This window comes from Manacus vitellinus, unplaced genomic scaffold (assembly GCF_001715985.3).
Source record: "Manacus vitellinus isolate BGI_N305 unplaced genomic scaffold, ASM171598v3 scaffold_56_pilon, whole genome shotgun sequence".
In the NCBI taxonomy this organism is placed as follows: domain Eukaryota; kingdom Metazoa; phylum Chordata; class Aves; order Passeriformes; family Pipridae; genus Manacus; species Manacus vitellinus.
The window spans coordinates 2,898,478-2,915,915 of record NW_021940660.1 but is presented as its reverse complement, the minus strand read 5'-3'; the positions used below and the strand labels follow the sequence as shown (position 1 = coordinate 2,915,915).

General features: G+C 36.0%; 1 protein-coding gene across 1 annotated transcript in view; it reads right to left on the bottom strand.

Annotated features, from left to right (window-relative positions):
• DPYD (dihydropyrimidine dehydrogenase) overlaps nt 1–17,438 on the bottom strand; it is a 338,474-nt gene that overhangs the window by 248,751 nt on the left and 72,285 nt on the right. Inside the window, exon 5 of the mRNA XM_029963231.1 lies at nt 912–999. Coding sequence (XP_029819091.1) covers nt 912–999 — 88 coding nt within the window. The remainder of the gene's footprint in view (nt 1–911; nt 1,000–17,438) is intronic.

Below are 17,438 nucleotides of genomic sequence, written 5' to 3'. Positions count from 1 at the left end.
CCCTTTCAGCTGCATTTAAGAGTGAGACATGTTAGAGCATAAAAGGCAGACAGAAAATCTTTGTAGCACCCTCAGAAGATTATGAGTCTAGTTGGGCTCATGTAGACGAATAAATCACATGGCAGTTAATGATTCCACAGATGGGAAGTAAGTTTTAAAAGGTATGGGGCAATCAATATCCAGTCATCTTTAGGCTATCCCAGACAGTCTAATTAATCTTGTCACATCAACTTTGCAGCAATCTTTATTTATTTCTGCCCATTAAAAGTCACTTGTAAACCACAATTCAGAATAATGTTTTTAAGATTTCATTATGATCACAGTATAGTAGCCTTTTAAGAAAGGAGAAAGTACAGTATCTCTAAAGAGGGAGTTCCATTTATTCCTGTAGTATGTTATTAATAGTCCTAGTGACTGACCACATTTGCATTAACCAGAGCCTCTTACTATAAAGTACAAGCAAACATTCCTTGAGATGACCACCTCCATACCAAATTTCTGCCCAAAGGAAATTTAAACTACAATCACTTCTTAAAAAATAAAACTATTCCAAAACTCCCACCTTTAACAAACGAAAAGGTTTGTAACTATAATACCTCAGGTAGTAGAAAGGTTAAACAATGACATTATAATGCTCAGGATTTTGAATATCACTGTATTTGAAAACCATCAAAACCAAAGACTTCTTATATAAAGTGACATGAAATAGAGCTGCACTATACATATCTGTACAGGCATAGAACAGAAGTAAAAAAACCTAAAAATTAGCTGACTCAAACTTCAAAACATCTGTTCCAAACACTTTTTTTTGAAGATTTTACAAAGATAAACCTTGAAATGCAATCTCACCCACAGAACTGCAAGTAACTGCTGCAATCTCCCTCCATGTACTACTGCAAGCCTGACTTTACCTTGTTTGCAATACTCGTGATGAATGACTTGATGTCCAGATTAGTTGGGCAACTCTTCTGACAGGGGGCATCTGCACACTTTAAGCATCTACAGGAATAAAAGAAGATGTGTCAAGGAGACATGGAATACCAATGCTGCCAATAGCACAAGGTTTTCAAGTTAGCATGCTGGAAGAAAAGCCACAAAGGAATAATAGAGAGTATTTTCATAAAATTTCTATTTAAAGCCTCAAAGCACTACATGGTCATTATTGACTTTCATCAACACAGGTTAGTTATGTTCTGTTGACTGTACTGTCCATAGGATGGCTGGGGGTGCCATTACAACCATATGAACTACACATGCCTAAGTATTAGGAAGCAAATCACATAGAGGTAATTTTTCCCCTCAAATACAACATTGCTAAACTTCTGACTATTTAATTTTTCTATCTGAAAAACATTTGTGTTGTGAATCTGAATTTATTAATGAAGTTCTGGAAGTGTCATTGTGGATTAAATTCTGAATGTTAGACAATCAAACATAAAAAAACCAACAGTATTTCCACAGAAGAAGTACTTACTTTTTACTATATGTCCAAAGAATAAGAATAGCTGATAAATTTTCAAGACACTTTTCTATGACTTTACTGTGATAAGTCTATGACCTCTGAAAACAATTCAGTAGTCTTATGCATACTCCTAACCAAAATCCCCAAAACCCTCTTACAGTCATTTTTAATGACAAAATGGGACTGTCTATTGAAATATACTAAATAATAAAGATTGATTGTCCATTTCTGCATAGTCATCCATGAGGATGTACTGATCCAGTTGCTTGCACAGGTCCCGTCTAAGGATTAAGCCCTCAGGGTAGTCTACATAATTTGCAGTAAGCAACCCTACCACAAAAAGCTAAAAGTCAGATGAAGAAGTAAAATTGTTCTCTATTAAATACAAAGGTATTTGTAAATAGTTTTGCTTTTACAGATCGATGATTATCATAGGTCAAATACCTTACTACTTATCTCATAATTCATTAAGTTGTTTCAGATGCTCTTTCAATATTGCTTAGCTACATACAGAATTTATGTTAACTATCAATTTAACAATCTATGGAAAATGAAATAAAATTTGGTTTTTACTTATTATTTGAGCCCAACTACTTACATAAGTTACGCAAGTCTACCTTAATTACTGTTATTCAGTGATAGGTAATAACACTCTGGAACTGACTGAGATAGAGTATTTTCAAACACAGAAAAGCTCAAGAGGTCAATGGACTACAGGCACAAAGAAATGAAGAGCATATTAAAAGGAAAGAAATGACTGAAACACCTGCAGTGAAACACTGGTCTGACTTTGTCAACCGCATGCACTGGGGGCTTTTTTTTTGTTGTCATTTTTTCAATTAAAGGTGGAATAAGAAAGAAGGCAAAGCTAGTTAAGTAAAAGATTAATTAACCTTTCATCTTATCATTCATTATCATCTAGTTGGGTATTGCAGACACCATGGTACCAGAAAAATTTGAAGGCACATGTGGTAGGGGCTGTTTTTCTCACAAGATTACTCATGCAGAAAAGGCTCCAGAAAAGAAAACAGGTCCCACAGGCTGCAAAAGATGGGAAACCCGAAAAAGCCAAATCCAGGTTCAACACCATAGTGAGTTACTGGTTCAACGAGTCAGGATGTCAGAAGAGCATTAGTAGGTTTAGCTGGGCCCAGCACTACCCACTGACAGGTACATGCCATAAATGCCTTAAAAAACAAACACAGGACAGGAGGGACCTCAAAAGGTTGTAGCCAGAACACGGAGTCAAGAGGGTGCTTTTAGCATTCTAAGCAGATTGAAAGAAAACAAAGTTCTAGTACCAGAAGCCAGCAAAAAAGGAGATACGCTAGAGAAAATAACACCGTTACAAGGGCTCAGATGAGCAGTTTGCCTGTGTAGGTAGTGTGGAAATAACAGAAGTCAAAAATCACGCCATTAAAGAAGGCAACAATTCCATTATGACTTTTTACTCTTCACTTTCCTCAGTGTGGTTTTCTTTCAAAAACAACACTGTATCCTGTATCCAAGACCAAAGGAAGTGCACTGAACACAAAACACATTCTGTGGATTATATATAGCACAATCTCATGTCAAAACTGACTAGAATGGCACCTGGCAGGATAAGCTGTGTACAGATTACCCGTTGTGGCTAGCAAGAATCTTTACCAAATTATTTCTCTTTTGATTTTTGAGTTGGTTCACAAAATAACAGCTGTTGAAAATGTCAGCTACTGGGAGGGGGGGGTACAACACAATCTTGAATGTGAGCTTTGGGGAGGAGAGGAGGGTGCCATGAATATACCAGTACAGACTTTCTCTTATAATAATACCATCTTCCAAGCACTCTGCAGACTAAAGTGCACCAGGCTGCCATTAATCCCACTTATCACCCTGACAGCTCAGTAATTACACTCCTGCTATAGCTAGGTACTGTAAGGTACTGTAGTCCTAATAAAACATCAAGCACTGTGCTGAATGCGTGCTGGTGTGGTGTTTTATTAAACTTGGGGGGTTGATCATCAAGTGACATTAGTGTTGACCTATTTTTCTATCTGACAATAAATTATTCTTTGACTATACCATAAAAGATATTACAGAGTGCATTTACTGTACAAAGGAGCAAAGGTATTGCATTCTGGTGAACCAGGCAAAAAGCATAAATAAAGTAGTAGAGTCACCCACCAGAAAGTTATTACATAAATTGCTGCAAGTGATTGATCCTTTCAAAAATCACAGGCAAAATACCATGCTTAAGGGAATAAACCAGCATTACCATGAGCTTCAAATCCACATGCAAATTACCACATGAAGAAACATTAAGTACCACACTTCTTTCCTTTTTCTGTAACTGTCCTCCCACCCTATGAAATCCCATCTTTCATTTTAAAAGATTATTTTATTACTATGATTTTGGTTCAAAATAATGTAAACAACGAATTAGAAACTTAGATTAAATGTCTGTATTTCACCTGCTAGCTCCTACCAAATTAAATGAAGAGCTACATGCTCACTACTAAAAAAACACCCAGACAAACAACATTCTGGACTATGGACCTGTGCTAATCTCAGAATATATATCTCAGCATTTCTTAGTAAAAATACAGGAAAAATCCTACCAACTATCTGAAAACACACTATATTATGAAATTTTCCCCTCTTTGTTCATGGAATAGCATCTCCTTTAGAAATATATAGGTTGTGTTGAATCTTAAAAGACACCATATCCACTTTATTTGCATATTGATTTTCATATAAAAGGGAACACAATAGTCTTTGCACTGCAAAGAGAAAAGGAAGCCACAGATGGATTAATTTTCATTTCATAGTTTTCGTTGTTTAATTGTTAAATATTACCCAGTATTTTATTTTAAAGTTAAAATATCTGACCAGCAGTCTCATTTCTAGGTCTAGACCAGCTCTCAACACACTTTTGCTTCTAAACAAAGAAGGTCTATTTAGTTATATTGTTACCTAAAATTGCAGTGAACAATTGTCACTGGCAATAACATTCCCTGAAGTGCAATCACATGTACGCGGAAAGGCCGGCGGCGAAACAGATAATCCAGAGTAATATTCCACAATGAATTGTTGCTGATAACCTATCAAATTTTCATGTATGACAAAACAGGCCAAATAACCTTAATGGTTACCGTTGGCAGAGGTTTAGAAGCACATTGAATCCTAATCCACCTACACGGGTTTCTACAGGACATAAACAGTAATTTTGAAAAGAGGCTTCCAGCTCTACTATTTGCAGAAATTTCTAAAACTTTATCCACTACTCAGAGAAATAGCCCAGATACACACACTACAGTTTCACACAGGTCTCATAATGATGTTCTGTATGTACGTCCAGAGGTTCTGGTCAATTAATTTTAAGAGAATGGCAGAGCAAATTCCACACAGTGAATAGGAGGCCAGTTTGAACAGAAGACACAACTTTGATGTCAAGGCTTTTCTTGGTTCCCAGTCTCTTGCACCACTCTCTAAACCCTGAGTTGGGGATGGTAAACAGTGAAATAAGAAAGCTGCGTGTCAAGAAGAAATAAATCTATAATTTCCAAATAAATCTAATTAATTTCTAAGTGGAATGCCCATTGCCTTTGGTTGCAGAAGTAAAGAGCATTATACATAAGTTTTTCTCTTCTCCTTAAATCAGAACTGACTACGAAGACATCATTTTGGACTACAGAAGAAACAGATCGAATCACCAAGAAACACCTCTGAACACAAAGGGCATCAGAAACTGTACAAAACACAGAAAATACAGACAAGTAGTTATCATGATCCTGGATATGTAATACTGGAAACAGAAATTCCCAGCCTGTTAGTAATGCACAGGAAACATAAGAAAGAAAACACGTACATTGCCAATACTTGTTCATGTCTAAAGAAAGAAAGGAAAAATTCCCACATCATTGCTGTTGCATCCTCAGTCACCTGAAGTCCTGTGAGTGTTCTGCAGACCCATAAAAAATGGTAGTACTCTGTCAGCAGGTTCAGACAACCAGAGGAAGCAAATTTTAAATAGAGACACTCTACAGGATTAGAGAGAGACATGACATTGCTGCTGGCAGTTACAGTACGTGTAAGGGAGGTGCTTTTTATTGAAAGGAAGAAATGCTCAGAGTTGAAAGTTAGTCTTCAGACACAAAAACCTCCTACCCTAGTGCAGAATAATGGCACTTACAGACAAGGTTATTTTTGGACACTTAAGAGGTAGTGAATCATATGGACATAGACTCCAAATCATTCTATTCATCAATGCCTCATCTTTCTCTTTTCTTCTTTGGCTCTCTACAGCCATAATTCTTTTCTCATCTACTTCTGAATCCCCTTTGAGTGCAGGAACTCTCCTCTCCTCTTTGCTTCTGCTTGCCTGTCGTCCTCTTTCTGTAGGCTTTTTTTTCCTCCCATCTATCTGAAACTTCTCCACTTCTTGGTCCTATTACTTTTAATCATCTTTCATCATAACTTCATTTTAATGAACAAAATTGATAACGTAAAAAAGAATGACCCACTGTCGGCCATCAGCTATCTATGAAAGTGGTGTAGGAGAGTGTGCACCAGTCACTTTTCAGTTCGTCTTCTGAGTTTTTGCCAACCACCATTCAGCCCTTCAGAACCTCCATTTCTGCACTAAAACTGTCCTTGCCTAATGACATCTCTTCTGCATACTCCAGGCAGTGCTATCTTGGTCTGTGATCAGATACATGCAAATGAAGGCTACTAGAAGAAAAGTAGGTTGGTGGGATTTCCTCCTACACCCTCAGGGAGCAGTGGGAGCACAGCCAGGTTAGTGCTCTGTACTCAGAGCAGAGGCACCACTCTGGGCTCTGCACCGTGGTGATCAGCCTGCTCCAAGGCAGTTCATGGGAAATTATATTCTCCTTGCTCTTAAATTCCTCTTGCCATTTTAATGAATTTACAGAATTTTTCACTTATCATTTTGCAATCTAACTTAAAAGACTGCTGCCTTTCACCCACTTTATTTTATATGGTACATATATCGTTACTTTAATCGTATTCCTCCAATTTACGTTACAGAAAAAAGCTGTTATATAGAGCGATTAAAAGTAGAAAATAGTGTCCTTTTGACATATCAGAAATCAAAACTATTTTTAATACAGCATATGTATAATACAATATATTTTAATATTTATATAACAAATGCTTTCCCATAAACTCTCACAGAATCTGTGTATAAGCAAATCAAATAAATGGTACCCATTTCTACTAGTAACTTTGTTACATGCAGTTCATATTAAATCAGTATCATTACTAAAAATACATTTATTTTAACATCACCAGATACCTTTTGCTAGCTCCTTCACTCTCACACAGACTAGCCCTTCCATGGAGTTTTACTAGGGCAATTTATTTACAGTATCTTGAAATCTATGCTTTGTTTTTACAATCCATTTGTTATATATTGCTCTACAATATTCAGAGTTCTTTTGCTTCAAAACCAATGTTATTATAATAATAATAAGAACAATAACATAAGAAATCCATTCTATAATCTGGATAGCTATCTATTTTTCATATTTCAAACAAACATGTACCTTCTGAGTAAGGGCTGTATCAGGTAGACTGTTTTGTCCCATTCACTTCAGAATCAAAAAACTTAGGTTTTTTAATCTGAAATACAAAAACTTGAAATATTACAGATTTACAGCAATGTTAAGTCTAAGCATTGTTCCCTTTTTCTTTTTTCATATTAAGCATTACGAAATTGCCGTGTTTTCAAAACTATTAATCAACATTCAAAATTCATTAAACTGTCCCAGAAAAACTACATCTAGTTAAAGGTTTTATGTTGTCAGCAACATATTTTTATTTAAACCTTAGAGCTTTTAGAGTTAGAAAAACAAGTATTAAAAGTCAATTTGCAACTTCTCTGTTAACACTGATTAAATTTCACATTACATATTAATATTTTCTCAACATCATAGAAACAAAATATAGTTTGTTGCTTATGATACCAAACTTGATGGTATCCCAAATTATTCCAGTAGTGCAAAAGACACACAAGAAACACACTTGTTGATAAAATGCTGATACTACCTATTTAGACCTCAGATTGTGCTCTTTCAAGTCCTTGAAAGCAGCACTTTACCTGCCAAACCAGCCACTTGAGGCTCAGCCACACCTATCCTTATGGAGCTTTTTAAATGGGTACATTGATGTTCACCACAACAGTGATCCCTTTCACATAGGAGACAGCTGTTACATGATGTTCAATATCCTTTTAATCCTCTATAGACCTTAGACAGAAGGGTTGACAGAACTGACAGTTTTTATTATGGCTTGTCCTGTACACAATAATCTTCTTTTGCCTGGTCTATTCTCCCAGAAGTGTTACAGACTTTTTGACTTATATCAAGGATCATTTATAGGTTTTTTAGAAGACGAGAAATTATTTTTATGTGGTATGACTCTTATCCTGTGTAAATTACTTTTCCAAAATATGAAACACCTGTTGTCTGTTTATCTTAATGTCAATGAAATTCCTTTGGGTTCACTTCAGGAAAGATACACTTCACAAGTTTAGTCAAAGACATGCACATCTTAAAAATGCCACTCTGTCAAATATATCACTAACCATAGGAGCACACATCTACCATTTATTTGCACTGAAAATATCTATTAAATTTAATAATAACAACATATATAAACAATCTATGATAACGTATAGCCTAACTAAAATGCATTAATTAAAAATTTAATGAAATGGTCTCAGTTAAAAACAACAAACCCAGAAGAAACAGATTTCCTCCCTACAGCACCACAATCCATCCTGCAATTTAGGTATGCCAGCAATTCTACCAGAACTTAACATAAGAATGATTTAAACAAAGAACCTCTGTGGAGTAAATTAGTCTTGGGAAAGGCAGGAACAGCAGAATAAGATAAAGTTTCCCTTTTAGGATCTGAGCTCTAAAGAATTTCCTGGTTCTCTCTTTACCATCATCCTGTCAATGATCATTAGATCTGAATCCAGTGCTGGTCTAGAACTCTGCCATTCACAAGGCAGGTTGCACTGCTCTCTGCACATAATGCATTCCCACCATTCCAAACTCATGATACTATTAGCAAGGGGTAGGAGTGTGGGAGAAAGGAAGGAAAGAGGGCAAAAGACCAGGAGGTTTATGAGGCTTCACTGTTGGTGTCACCTGAGCATTTGACCCAACATTGAGTGTACTCTGAAAGCAGGCAGAAGCACAATTTACATCACTGAACTTTGGATTAAAAATAAAAGGTTCCAATTGACCTTGTTTTCAGATTTGTAGAAACAAACAAACAAAAAAATCCCAGTTTTGGTTGCTACTACAGTTTAGAACTCCAGAGTCACCTTTCCACTGTGAACCTGATAAAGATACTTCTTCCAACAGAGGAGATAAGTCATTGACCCCAGCTGACCATCTTTTTCCAAGTTTTAAAACTCACACTCCTTAGTAAAGCTCAGTCCTGCCAGACAGTGAACACTCTAGTTCATTATTAGACTGCTTAACTGTGCTTTATTTTAATATATGTAGTCCCCAATGAGACTCAGACCGTTCATTTGCTTATAATGAAAACACTTAAACAATTTGTTAAGCAAACCTTGTGCAAGTCTTCCAGAAGTGAGTTCCCAGCACACAGAGGAGTAGGAACAGCTCCAGTGTCCTCACTCTTTTTCTCACCTTAAAGTTGCTGCAGCTACATATTTGAGAAGCATGTGCCACTACCAGTGTCTTTTCCCTGAGAGGAAATAGTGGTTTGGAAACTGTGAGAATTCAGCTGAGAATTCTTAAGATTTAATATTTTCTCTAGAAATTGCATGTGTACAAGGACTGCCTTCCATCTTCTTTCTCCAGTAAAGAGGTTTCTCTAAGATACCTTAATAAGTGATACTATGCTCAGTCATATTAAGAAGACCCAGAAAAAAGGAAATCTGCCAGCCATTTTGGTTCTAATTTCTTAAACTGCAAATAATTTCTGTTTTTTACTCGTAGGAAAATAATATAACCTTATTTGTAATATATAAACAGCTTTAAAAAAAGGGTTGCATTTTCTTGTATGCTTTGATGTTTAAGAGAAATATTTGGCTTTGCTCTTTTTCCTTAAATTTATTAAAAAAGTAAAGATTCGAAACCAGTATCCCCTCAGCAAACAAAAAAAGCCTTATGACACAATAACAGAAATCACATAAATAAACTAAAGAGGTCAGTACAGAGTGAAGACAAAGCCTATACAAATTACACTAAGAATCAATGTTGCATTTTTAATATCTTGAGTTTATAGAGACGTAACATTTCAATAGTAGATAGCTGAAAATTCAGTCTTAATTGTTTGAAAGAGGTAAATACACTAACTCATTAAGACTAAACAATGGGTCTTGTATGTGCTATCTCCAGATTTTTCTATAACCACCTTCATGGAAAAGAATTTTATAACATTCACAGTATGATAATGTGAATAAGTGACATGCCTGAAAGTCACTTCACATTGCATGAAACCAACACATCATTTACATACAAAAGGCTTTCCCAAATGCCTATTCCCCCACCCCCTAAAATGTATGGAGAGAGCAGCTCCTTTTCTATCCATGTACTACATTTAACACCTAATCCCTTGGTGGCAAGGTTGGCTCACAGAAGCACCTCAGTGCATCCTTCTACCTTATCACAGTTCCATTCATCCAGTGTAGAAATCTCCTACAGGCAAATTGCTTAACTGGAGATATAAGGCAGCTGTCCAACCTTTAAAGTTTCACCAAGCAGTACTACTGTAAAGCTACATGGACAGAAGGTTGGACCAGATGACCCAACAGGTTTACACTATTTATGCAATTTCTCTTAGTGTGCTGAATAATGGCCTTTAAAAATGGCAAATTTATGGCTGCTTATCTATCTACAGTTGAGGTTTCCCACAGAGATAAGCAAACTTGAAAGAATTTAAGAGTTCATATATCTCTCAAGTTCTTTAGGATTAGAGGAGTGACACAAGTATTCATTTTCCTTATAAATTAAATCCTTATTTTTAGCACTTTACCAGCCACTTGAAAATTAGGGCAAATAACACTACCCAAAGGATCTAAAATATGAAATATATACATGTATTTTTCAAATACAACCACCCAAAAACCTTCTAAAAGAGTTTATTTTCTAAACACTATAGCATGGTCTTTTAGGTGGATGGTAAAGAAAACTCCATCTACTAGTCAAACATAGAAAAGGCACAGGCCTGCCAATGTCAAGAAGGCTAAGGGGGCAATTAGACCATAATCAGTTCATTTGTGTTAACAAAAATAGGAAAAATATTTGTTGATAAAAGAAAGGCACAAAAAACTCGCATTTTAGGTTTTATCTTTACAACCTAAGTAAGAAGAATTTTCACATCCTTTTAAGAAGATTATATAAAAGACAAAGTATTTGTCACATTTCCTCCCATACTGAAGTTAATGGCATAAGAATGAATACATTTTCTGTGATGGCTCAGCAACTAAGTGCTGTCTGAAAAATACTAAAAGAAATGGGGTTTTTTCAGAAAAAAAACTCTGAGAAATTTTAGGATGAATAAAAAAACATCATTAATCTGCTGGTTCACCATAGTTTGATAGATCACTTATTCTCGAATTTGAGGCATTGTATTTCTTTGTATGCTCAAATTGTTAGATCTACACCAAATACAGCAATCTCAGGACTGTAAATGTAGTGTGGCTGAAAAAGCACACTTTTCCCATTTCCCAAAGGCACTGCATTTTCAAAAACCTGCTGGAAGGATTTAAATATTCTCTTTTGGTAGATAGTTTCTCTTGCTACAAATGAGCAGATGTCTGCCTTTTGGCAATTCTTTTTGATGCAGTTATTTGAAAACAATTACAGAAAAATGTTAAAATTTATATATGAAAAAAATACTCCACCAAGATCCCTATACTGCATTTCTCAGACAAGTCACACAGAGACATTTCAGAAAACCTAGGAATCAATACAAAATGCTTCTTCTTTTCCACCCTCCATTAGTAGCTCCTCTACACAAAATCACACAGAGTACACATTAGCAACTTCCCAATTGTTCCTTCATCCCAGGCTTAGATGCTGTGATTTTAGTGTTGCTCTTTCTAACCCAGAAGCATTAGAGTTTAATGAATACATCCAATACCTTCCAGCAGTTTCATACCTCAGCATTTATAGGATACTATGATACAAGCTACCATATCAGCACAATCGCAAGCATAGCTTCTTTACCAGTGTTCTCTTCCCTAGCAGTGAGGGCTGCTAATTGTTTTCTGTACTCCGTGTGAATGCTAAAGTCTGCTGTCAGAAAACTCAGACAGCTCTTATTAAAGTCCTCAGCAGTAAGAATCCTGAAGCTCTCTACCCATGTCCCTTTTCATCACTGCACAACCACCACTCACCCTGTCCTGAGCACTACTTTTGCTAGCAGTCTTCAATGCTCCCCTGGATCTCAGCTCTCACCACAAATGGAGCCAACAGGAAAACCTCCTTGACAGTTACTACTGTCAGTCTGCTACATTTCTAGATCTCTGACTCTGCGAAGCCAACAGGCAAGCCTATCTATTGTTCCCCCCGTCGTTTGCCAGGATCTGATCACAGCAGAATATATTCCAATTTGTGGTTACTGCAGACTTGTTGTAAGAGTTTTGATGCTGCTGCTTTATCAGATTCCTCTCTGTCAGGACTTGTCTGGTTAGTAGTTTTAAAAGCAATTAGCTCATTTGATCAAGGCTCACAACATCAAGACATCTTGATAATGGCTTCCAATTTTTAAGCAGCAGAAGGAAAGATACTTGGTGTTAGAATCCCACTCCAACCCTATTTCAGGTATATTCAACGGTTGTATTTTCTACGAGGGGCTGGATGGTGTTAAACATTGCTCAGTCAAGAAAGGTACCAAAAGATATTAGAAACCACATAGATTTCATCTTCAGTCTATAAGTTCTGACTGAAGTTAGGCAGTTTAACAAAGAATATTAACATAAATTCAAACCAACACCTGTGTATTTGTTTTGCTGCTATGTGTTCAAGTACATAACATGAAGCAGTGAAACAGAGAACAGCAAATGCAAGTAAAAGGTGTTTAGTCACTTTCAATTTAGTCAGTGTAATTTGGTTTTCTTTTGGAAGCCTAAAATAGCAGAAGGATAGAATTATCCGCTCTTTAATTTCCCATTTCACTAAGGGCATGAAATATACTAGTGGCTTTATGACTGGAAACACTTTCTTGGAAATAACCTATTCACTGTTTCCTACATTGAAGGATTTATTTTTTTTTTGCATTATCAGAAGATGGAGTATTTGTCCAATTATAAGAGGTTTTTCTTTCTGCATAAGACAGGAATGAAGAATAGGAAAAGTTCTATCTTTTCTTCAGCCCTTCACTTCCTTGACCAGGCTCTTCAAAGACTGGGAGCTTTCCAGAGACAGGCGTTTGACAGCTATCGCTCAAAGAGAAAAATAAAAATAAAAAAATCAATTCTTCAAATGCAAAAAAAACCACAAAAACCCCCCCAAAAACAAACAAAACAAAAAACAAACAAACAAGAAAAACCAAACCAAACACAAAAAACAAACAAACAAAAAAAATCAAAATCAGAATAATTAAGAGCAGAACTCCTGACAGAGCTCTCTTCAAATCCTTCTGGGTGTTTTACACATGCTACAGTCCAGCAACCTAACTGTCCACAATTTAAAATAAAAGGAACAAAAATATGCACAAAATATTAGGTAAGGCAACATAACCCTCTCATTTTTCAGCAACGAGGAAGGAGTGACACTGCTCTGGCAAAATGCTCTACTGATAGCACAGCATGATCTTTGCTAAAATATACTTGAATATGTTTACTAGCACCATGCAAAATGATGTACTAGCATAACCAGTTAACATGGAACCACAAATGTCAAAACGCATTAAGTACATTATGTGATACAGTATTCTTTTTTTGTGTTTGTTCACTTGCTAATTTGCACAGTTCTGTAATTCATAAAGAAGTATCCCTATCTTTAGTGCAAATTAGTAATTTTCTAGCACATAATTAAAACTACATATTAAATTTATACTATATGTTATATGTTTGTTGCCTTTGTGACAATGAAAAAATGTTACATGGTCAAATAAAGTTCTAGGGTGATTATTTTGATCTGGAAAATACCTCTACACAACCTCCTGACATATTTCTCAACATCAGCCTGGTGAGTGTATATCACTCACCATCATTTTTCTGCTTAGCATGAAAATATAAAGCTGTTTTTTTTCTGAATAGCTCCTGATAGCACTACCTATTCGTGTATTTTAAAATGAAGTCATTTCTTCACTGCCACATCAGTAACATTATATCTGTCCTAATCCTTCTCAAACACACACTCTTCCCATAGTATAAGCCTAAGTCACTGTATTGAGAAAAATCTCAGAGACAGGTTCCATCGAAAACTTTAAACATCATATTTTGGTTTTGGATTCAGCCAAATAATCATTCAACTATAGTTCACAGCAAGAGCAACAGTAATGGTTCAACATCATTTTTGGAGGAATAAGGGTTATTCTTAATGCTTCTACCTCTTACTATGCTATGTGTACTATTGTACACAATAGAAACATTACAAATAACACTATGAATACTTTAACTAATTATCATGTTCCAAAAGAACAAACAAACCAGATTTATTTTTAGATGTTGTGATTTAGTGTTACCTTTCTATCTATTAAGACAAAAAGTTAATAAGTTCCAGCATTTTCAATATTCTTACAAGATACATAAGCTAAGGAGGAGAACGCAAACCACGTCAACCCAGAGTTGAAATCAGTTTAGTCATCATACATGAATTATGTGTGACAAATGCCCTCAAGTATTCCATCTTTTTACAAAGTCAGTTCATAATGGCTCATGCTAGTATCTATTAAATATTTTATGAATTTATCATGAATATAAAGTATGACATTACTACCTTATTCTTGGAGAAATAAGAGATTAAATTACTGACACATTGTATCCAGGAGTGAGGAAATATAACTGGGGAAAAATGTGGATTAAGAAAAAGGAAGAGAAAACAAAAAACCAGCAGTAGCAACCATTAACTAAACACAAACACTTACCCTGCTAGGCCAAATTTCTCAAGCCAAACCTATCCCAAGTGCCCAACTGTTTCAGAGTGCTATGGATGCCAATTCTGGGACCAGCATTTACAGATGAGAAACCCACAGTTCTGCTGTAAACATACTAATATTAATTTGCTGATTTCTCATAATACCACATTTTTTTGTAGGCTCAGAATGTAGCTTTGTTACCATAACCTAAAAAGCTAACATAAAGCTGCCATCTTTTTTAGTCAAATAGGAATGCAAACAGAATATTCACAGGTGTTTCCTAGAGAATAACACAAATAAAATATTTTCCAGCGGTATGGAACACTTTGAAGATATGTTTTGAATGGCAGACTCACACTTGTCTGAATTTCATGTCAGGTAACTTTCTTACTTATTTCCTAACACCTATTACAACTTACTACACTGCTGTCTTTGGTAGTCATTACACACTGTAATAAAAGAAATAAGGATCCCTTGAGTTGATAAAATACAGTATGTCTAAAGAGGGCGAGCATGTGCACGTGTGTTTACAATAGAATTCACAAATCAAATGGGTTTTTTTTGTACTGGGGCTGGCACAAATCACTTACTAACAAAAGCATCAGTGCTATCCTGAGGCTGCACTCTGTAAATAAAAAACTTTGAAAAGAAACTATCCTGAAAGAAATCTCCGCTCTCATCTGTCATATAAATCATCCACCTGATGCACATCTAGTGAAATCGAAGTGTGACTATGGTATCTAATAATTCTATTGAATAAGCCCAAAGGTATTCAATAAAACAGAACTTGTTAGAAAGAAACAAAACCCTTTCACCTAATCAGACTTTTAAATTCTCTCAAAATACTTTAGCGATCTCTAAATTAAACCATCTGTGGAACCTCAGAGCTTTCAGTTTTTAGCTAGCATGTTAATGAATAAATCTCCCTGACAGAGCCCACATTGCCAAAAAAAACAACTAGAAAGCAGTATACTCCAGAGAAGAACCCCTTATGTCTCTAACCATCAGTCCCTTCCAAAAGCTGCATTTAGTGCTACAGACAATTTCAGAAAGTACTTCCAGTCTAGAGGAAGCTGAACTAGATGAGGGGGAGTTTTTCAAACTTACTGCACCAAGTGAGCTGTAAAGTCTGTGTTTTAGTAAAACTTTGCACTAAGAGAGGATAAACTCTCCAAGAATGTCCCTACAAGGAGTAGTGTGAGGCTTATCAGTAGAGAAGCTTCAAATTACAAGACATTATATGTAGACCAGAAGAAATGCAAGAAACTTAGATTTCTGAACTTTTTGAAATGTTCCTAACATTAGCAGTTACAACACTATAAGCTAAAAGTCAGGTCTACAACCTGGTTCACAAAAAAAAAAAAAAAACCACCAAAAACAAACACAAAAATAACCCCAAAAAAACCAACCAACCAACCAAAACAAACAAACAAAAAACCAAACAAATCATCAAGCTCTTTTGTTCTATAATACATAACATAATTAAAGCCTGTTTCCACCTATTCTAAGTTTACCTTTTCTTTACATTTTCTTTCACCTTTTAACATACCAATCCTCATGTAAACAATAAATTAGAATGAACATAGCAGAAAGTTCTTGCCAGTATTCCTTACTCCAGAAAAAGCCTGGGGATATAGAGGATGCTTACAGGATTCTCTGAAGGTCACCAGATCCAAGCCATGGCTGGTCCAGGGATTACATGAGCATCTTTTCACTTCAACTAAGGTCCCTTACCTTGACTGCCCAGCACAATGCACTAACACATTCAGAAGAGCAGCATCATCCTCAAAGCTAATTAAAAATCACTGTGCTTTTACATCTCCCTAAAACAGGTACATGCACATCTTAAATGCTGTCCAAAACCACGCAAATACTTATTTGGAACACTTAATAAGTGGTATTCACATCCTGCATGAGTATCTAACAAATTTGCAGGAGACCAGTGTAGTTATTCCCCCTTCCACGAAGAAGCAGGTAACACGCAGATCTCACCACTATGCATCTACTGAGAACCACTGTCAAGAACAAAAACCAAGGAAATGTATAAAACAGAATATTGCCCCATATAAGTCACAGCAAGACGTATGAAATGAAAGGTGCTGCCTGTTAACAGAAGACACAGGCAGAGTAGGACTCTGTAACCCTCAGTACTACAGGTACCTACAAAGGCCAAAAATACATCAAGTGACAACAGAAGAGTAAAATTCCTCAAAAAAGTGGTTTCTTAAAACCTGTAACTAGGCTTGCCTGGAAATAAAACTACCACAAGATGGTGCCAGGAAGAATTTGTAAGATGGACACCTGTTTACCTCCAACTGTGCACACCTTTCATATCCTTATGACATCTTAAATGGGGAAGGAATTGCCAGCATACAATTCGCACACAGCCAGTTCTCACTAACCTTACTTGCACTTCCCTAGTAAGACTTCCTGCTAGCATTTTTAGGTTAGTTATCCATCAGGTTCATCCTTCTTCAGCCACTTTTACAGAAACAAGTTTTGGTGCTTCATCATCTGCTACACAAAGTAGCAAATGAAACTTTGTGCCAGAGTACAGAAAACACACATCACTTACCACACTGAGTACAGAGACAAAGATGTTCTTTCTTTTAAAACAAGCACAGTGTCTACTACTCACAAAGGAGCAGAGCAGACCACATATCCATCGTACTGTCCATCCAGCAGGCAAGTTACAACCTACAGATTTGTTTACACCACATAGTATTAAATGATATGTATCTGGATTGTAAAGTGAATGCTGTAGTCCTCAAATTTATATCTAATTCTAGGGTATAACAGTTTAATCCTAATATTTTTATTTTTCAAAGTATGAAAGTACTGAAGTATTACCTTCAATAATCTGACTATATAAAAAAATCAATTAAGTCGAGGAATGACTTAGGAA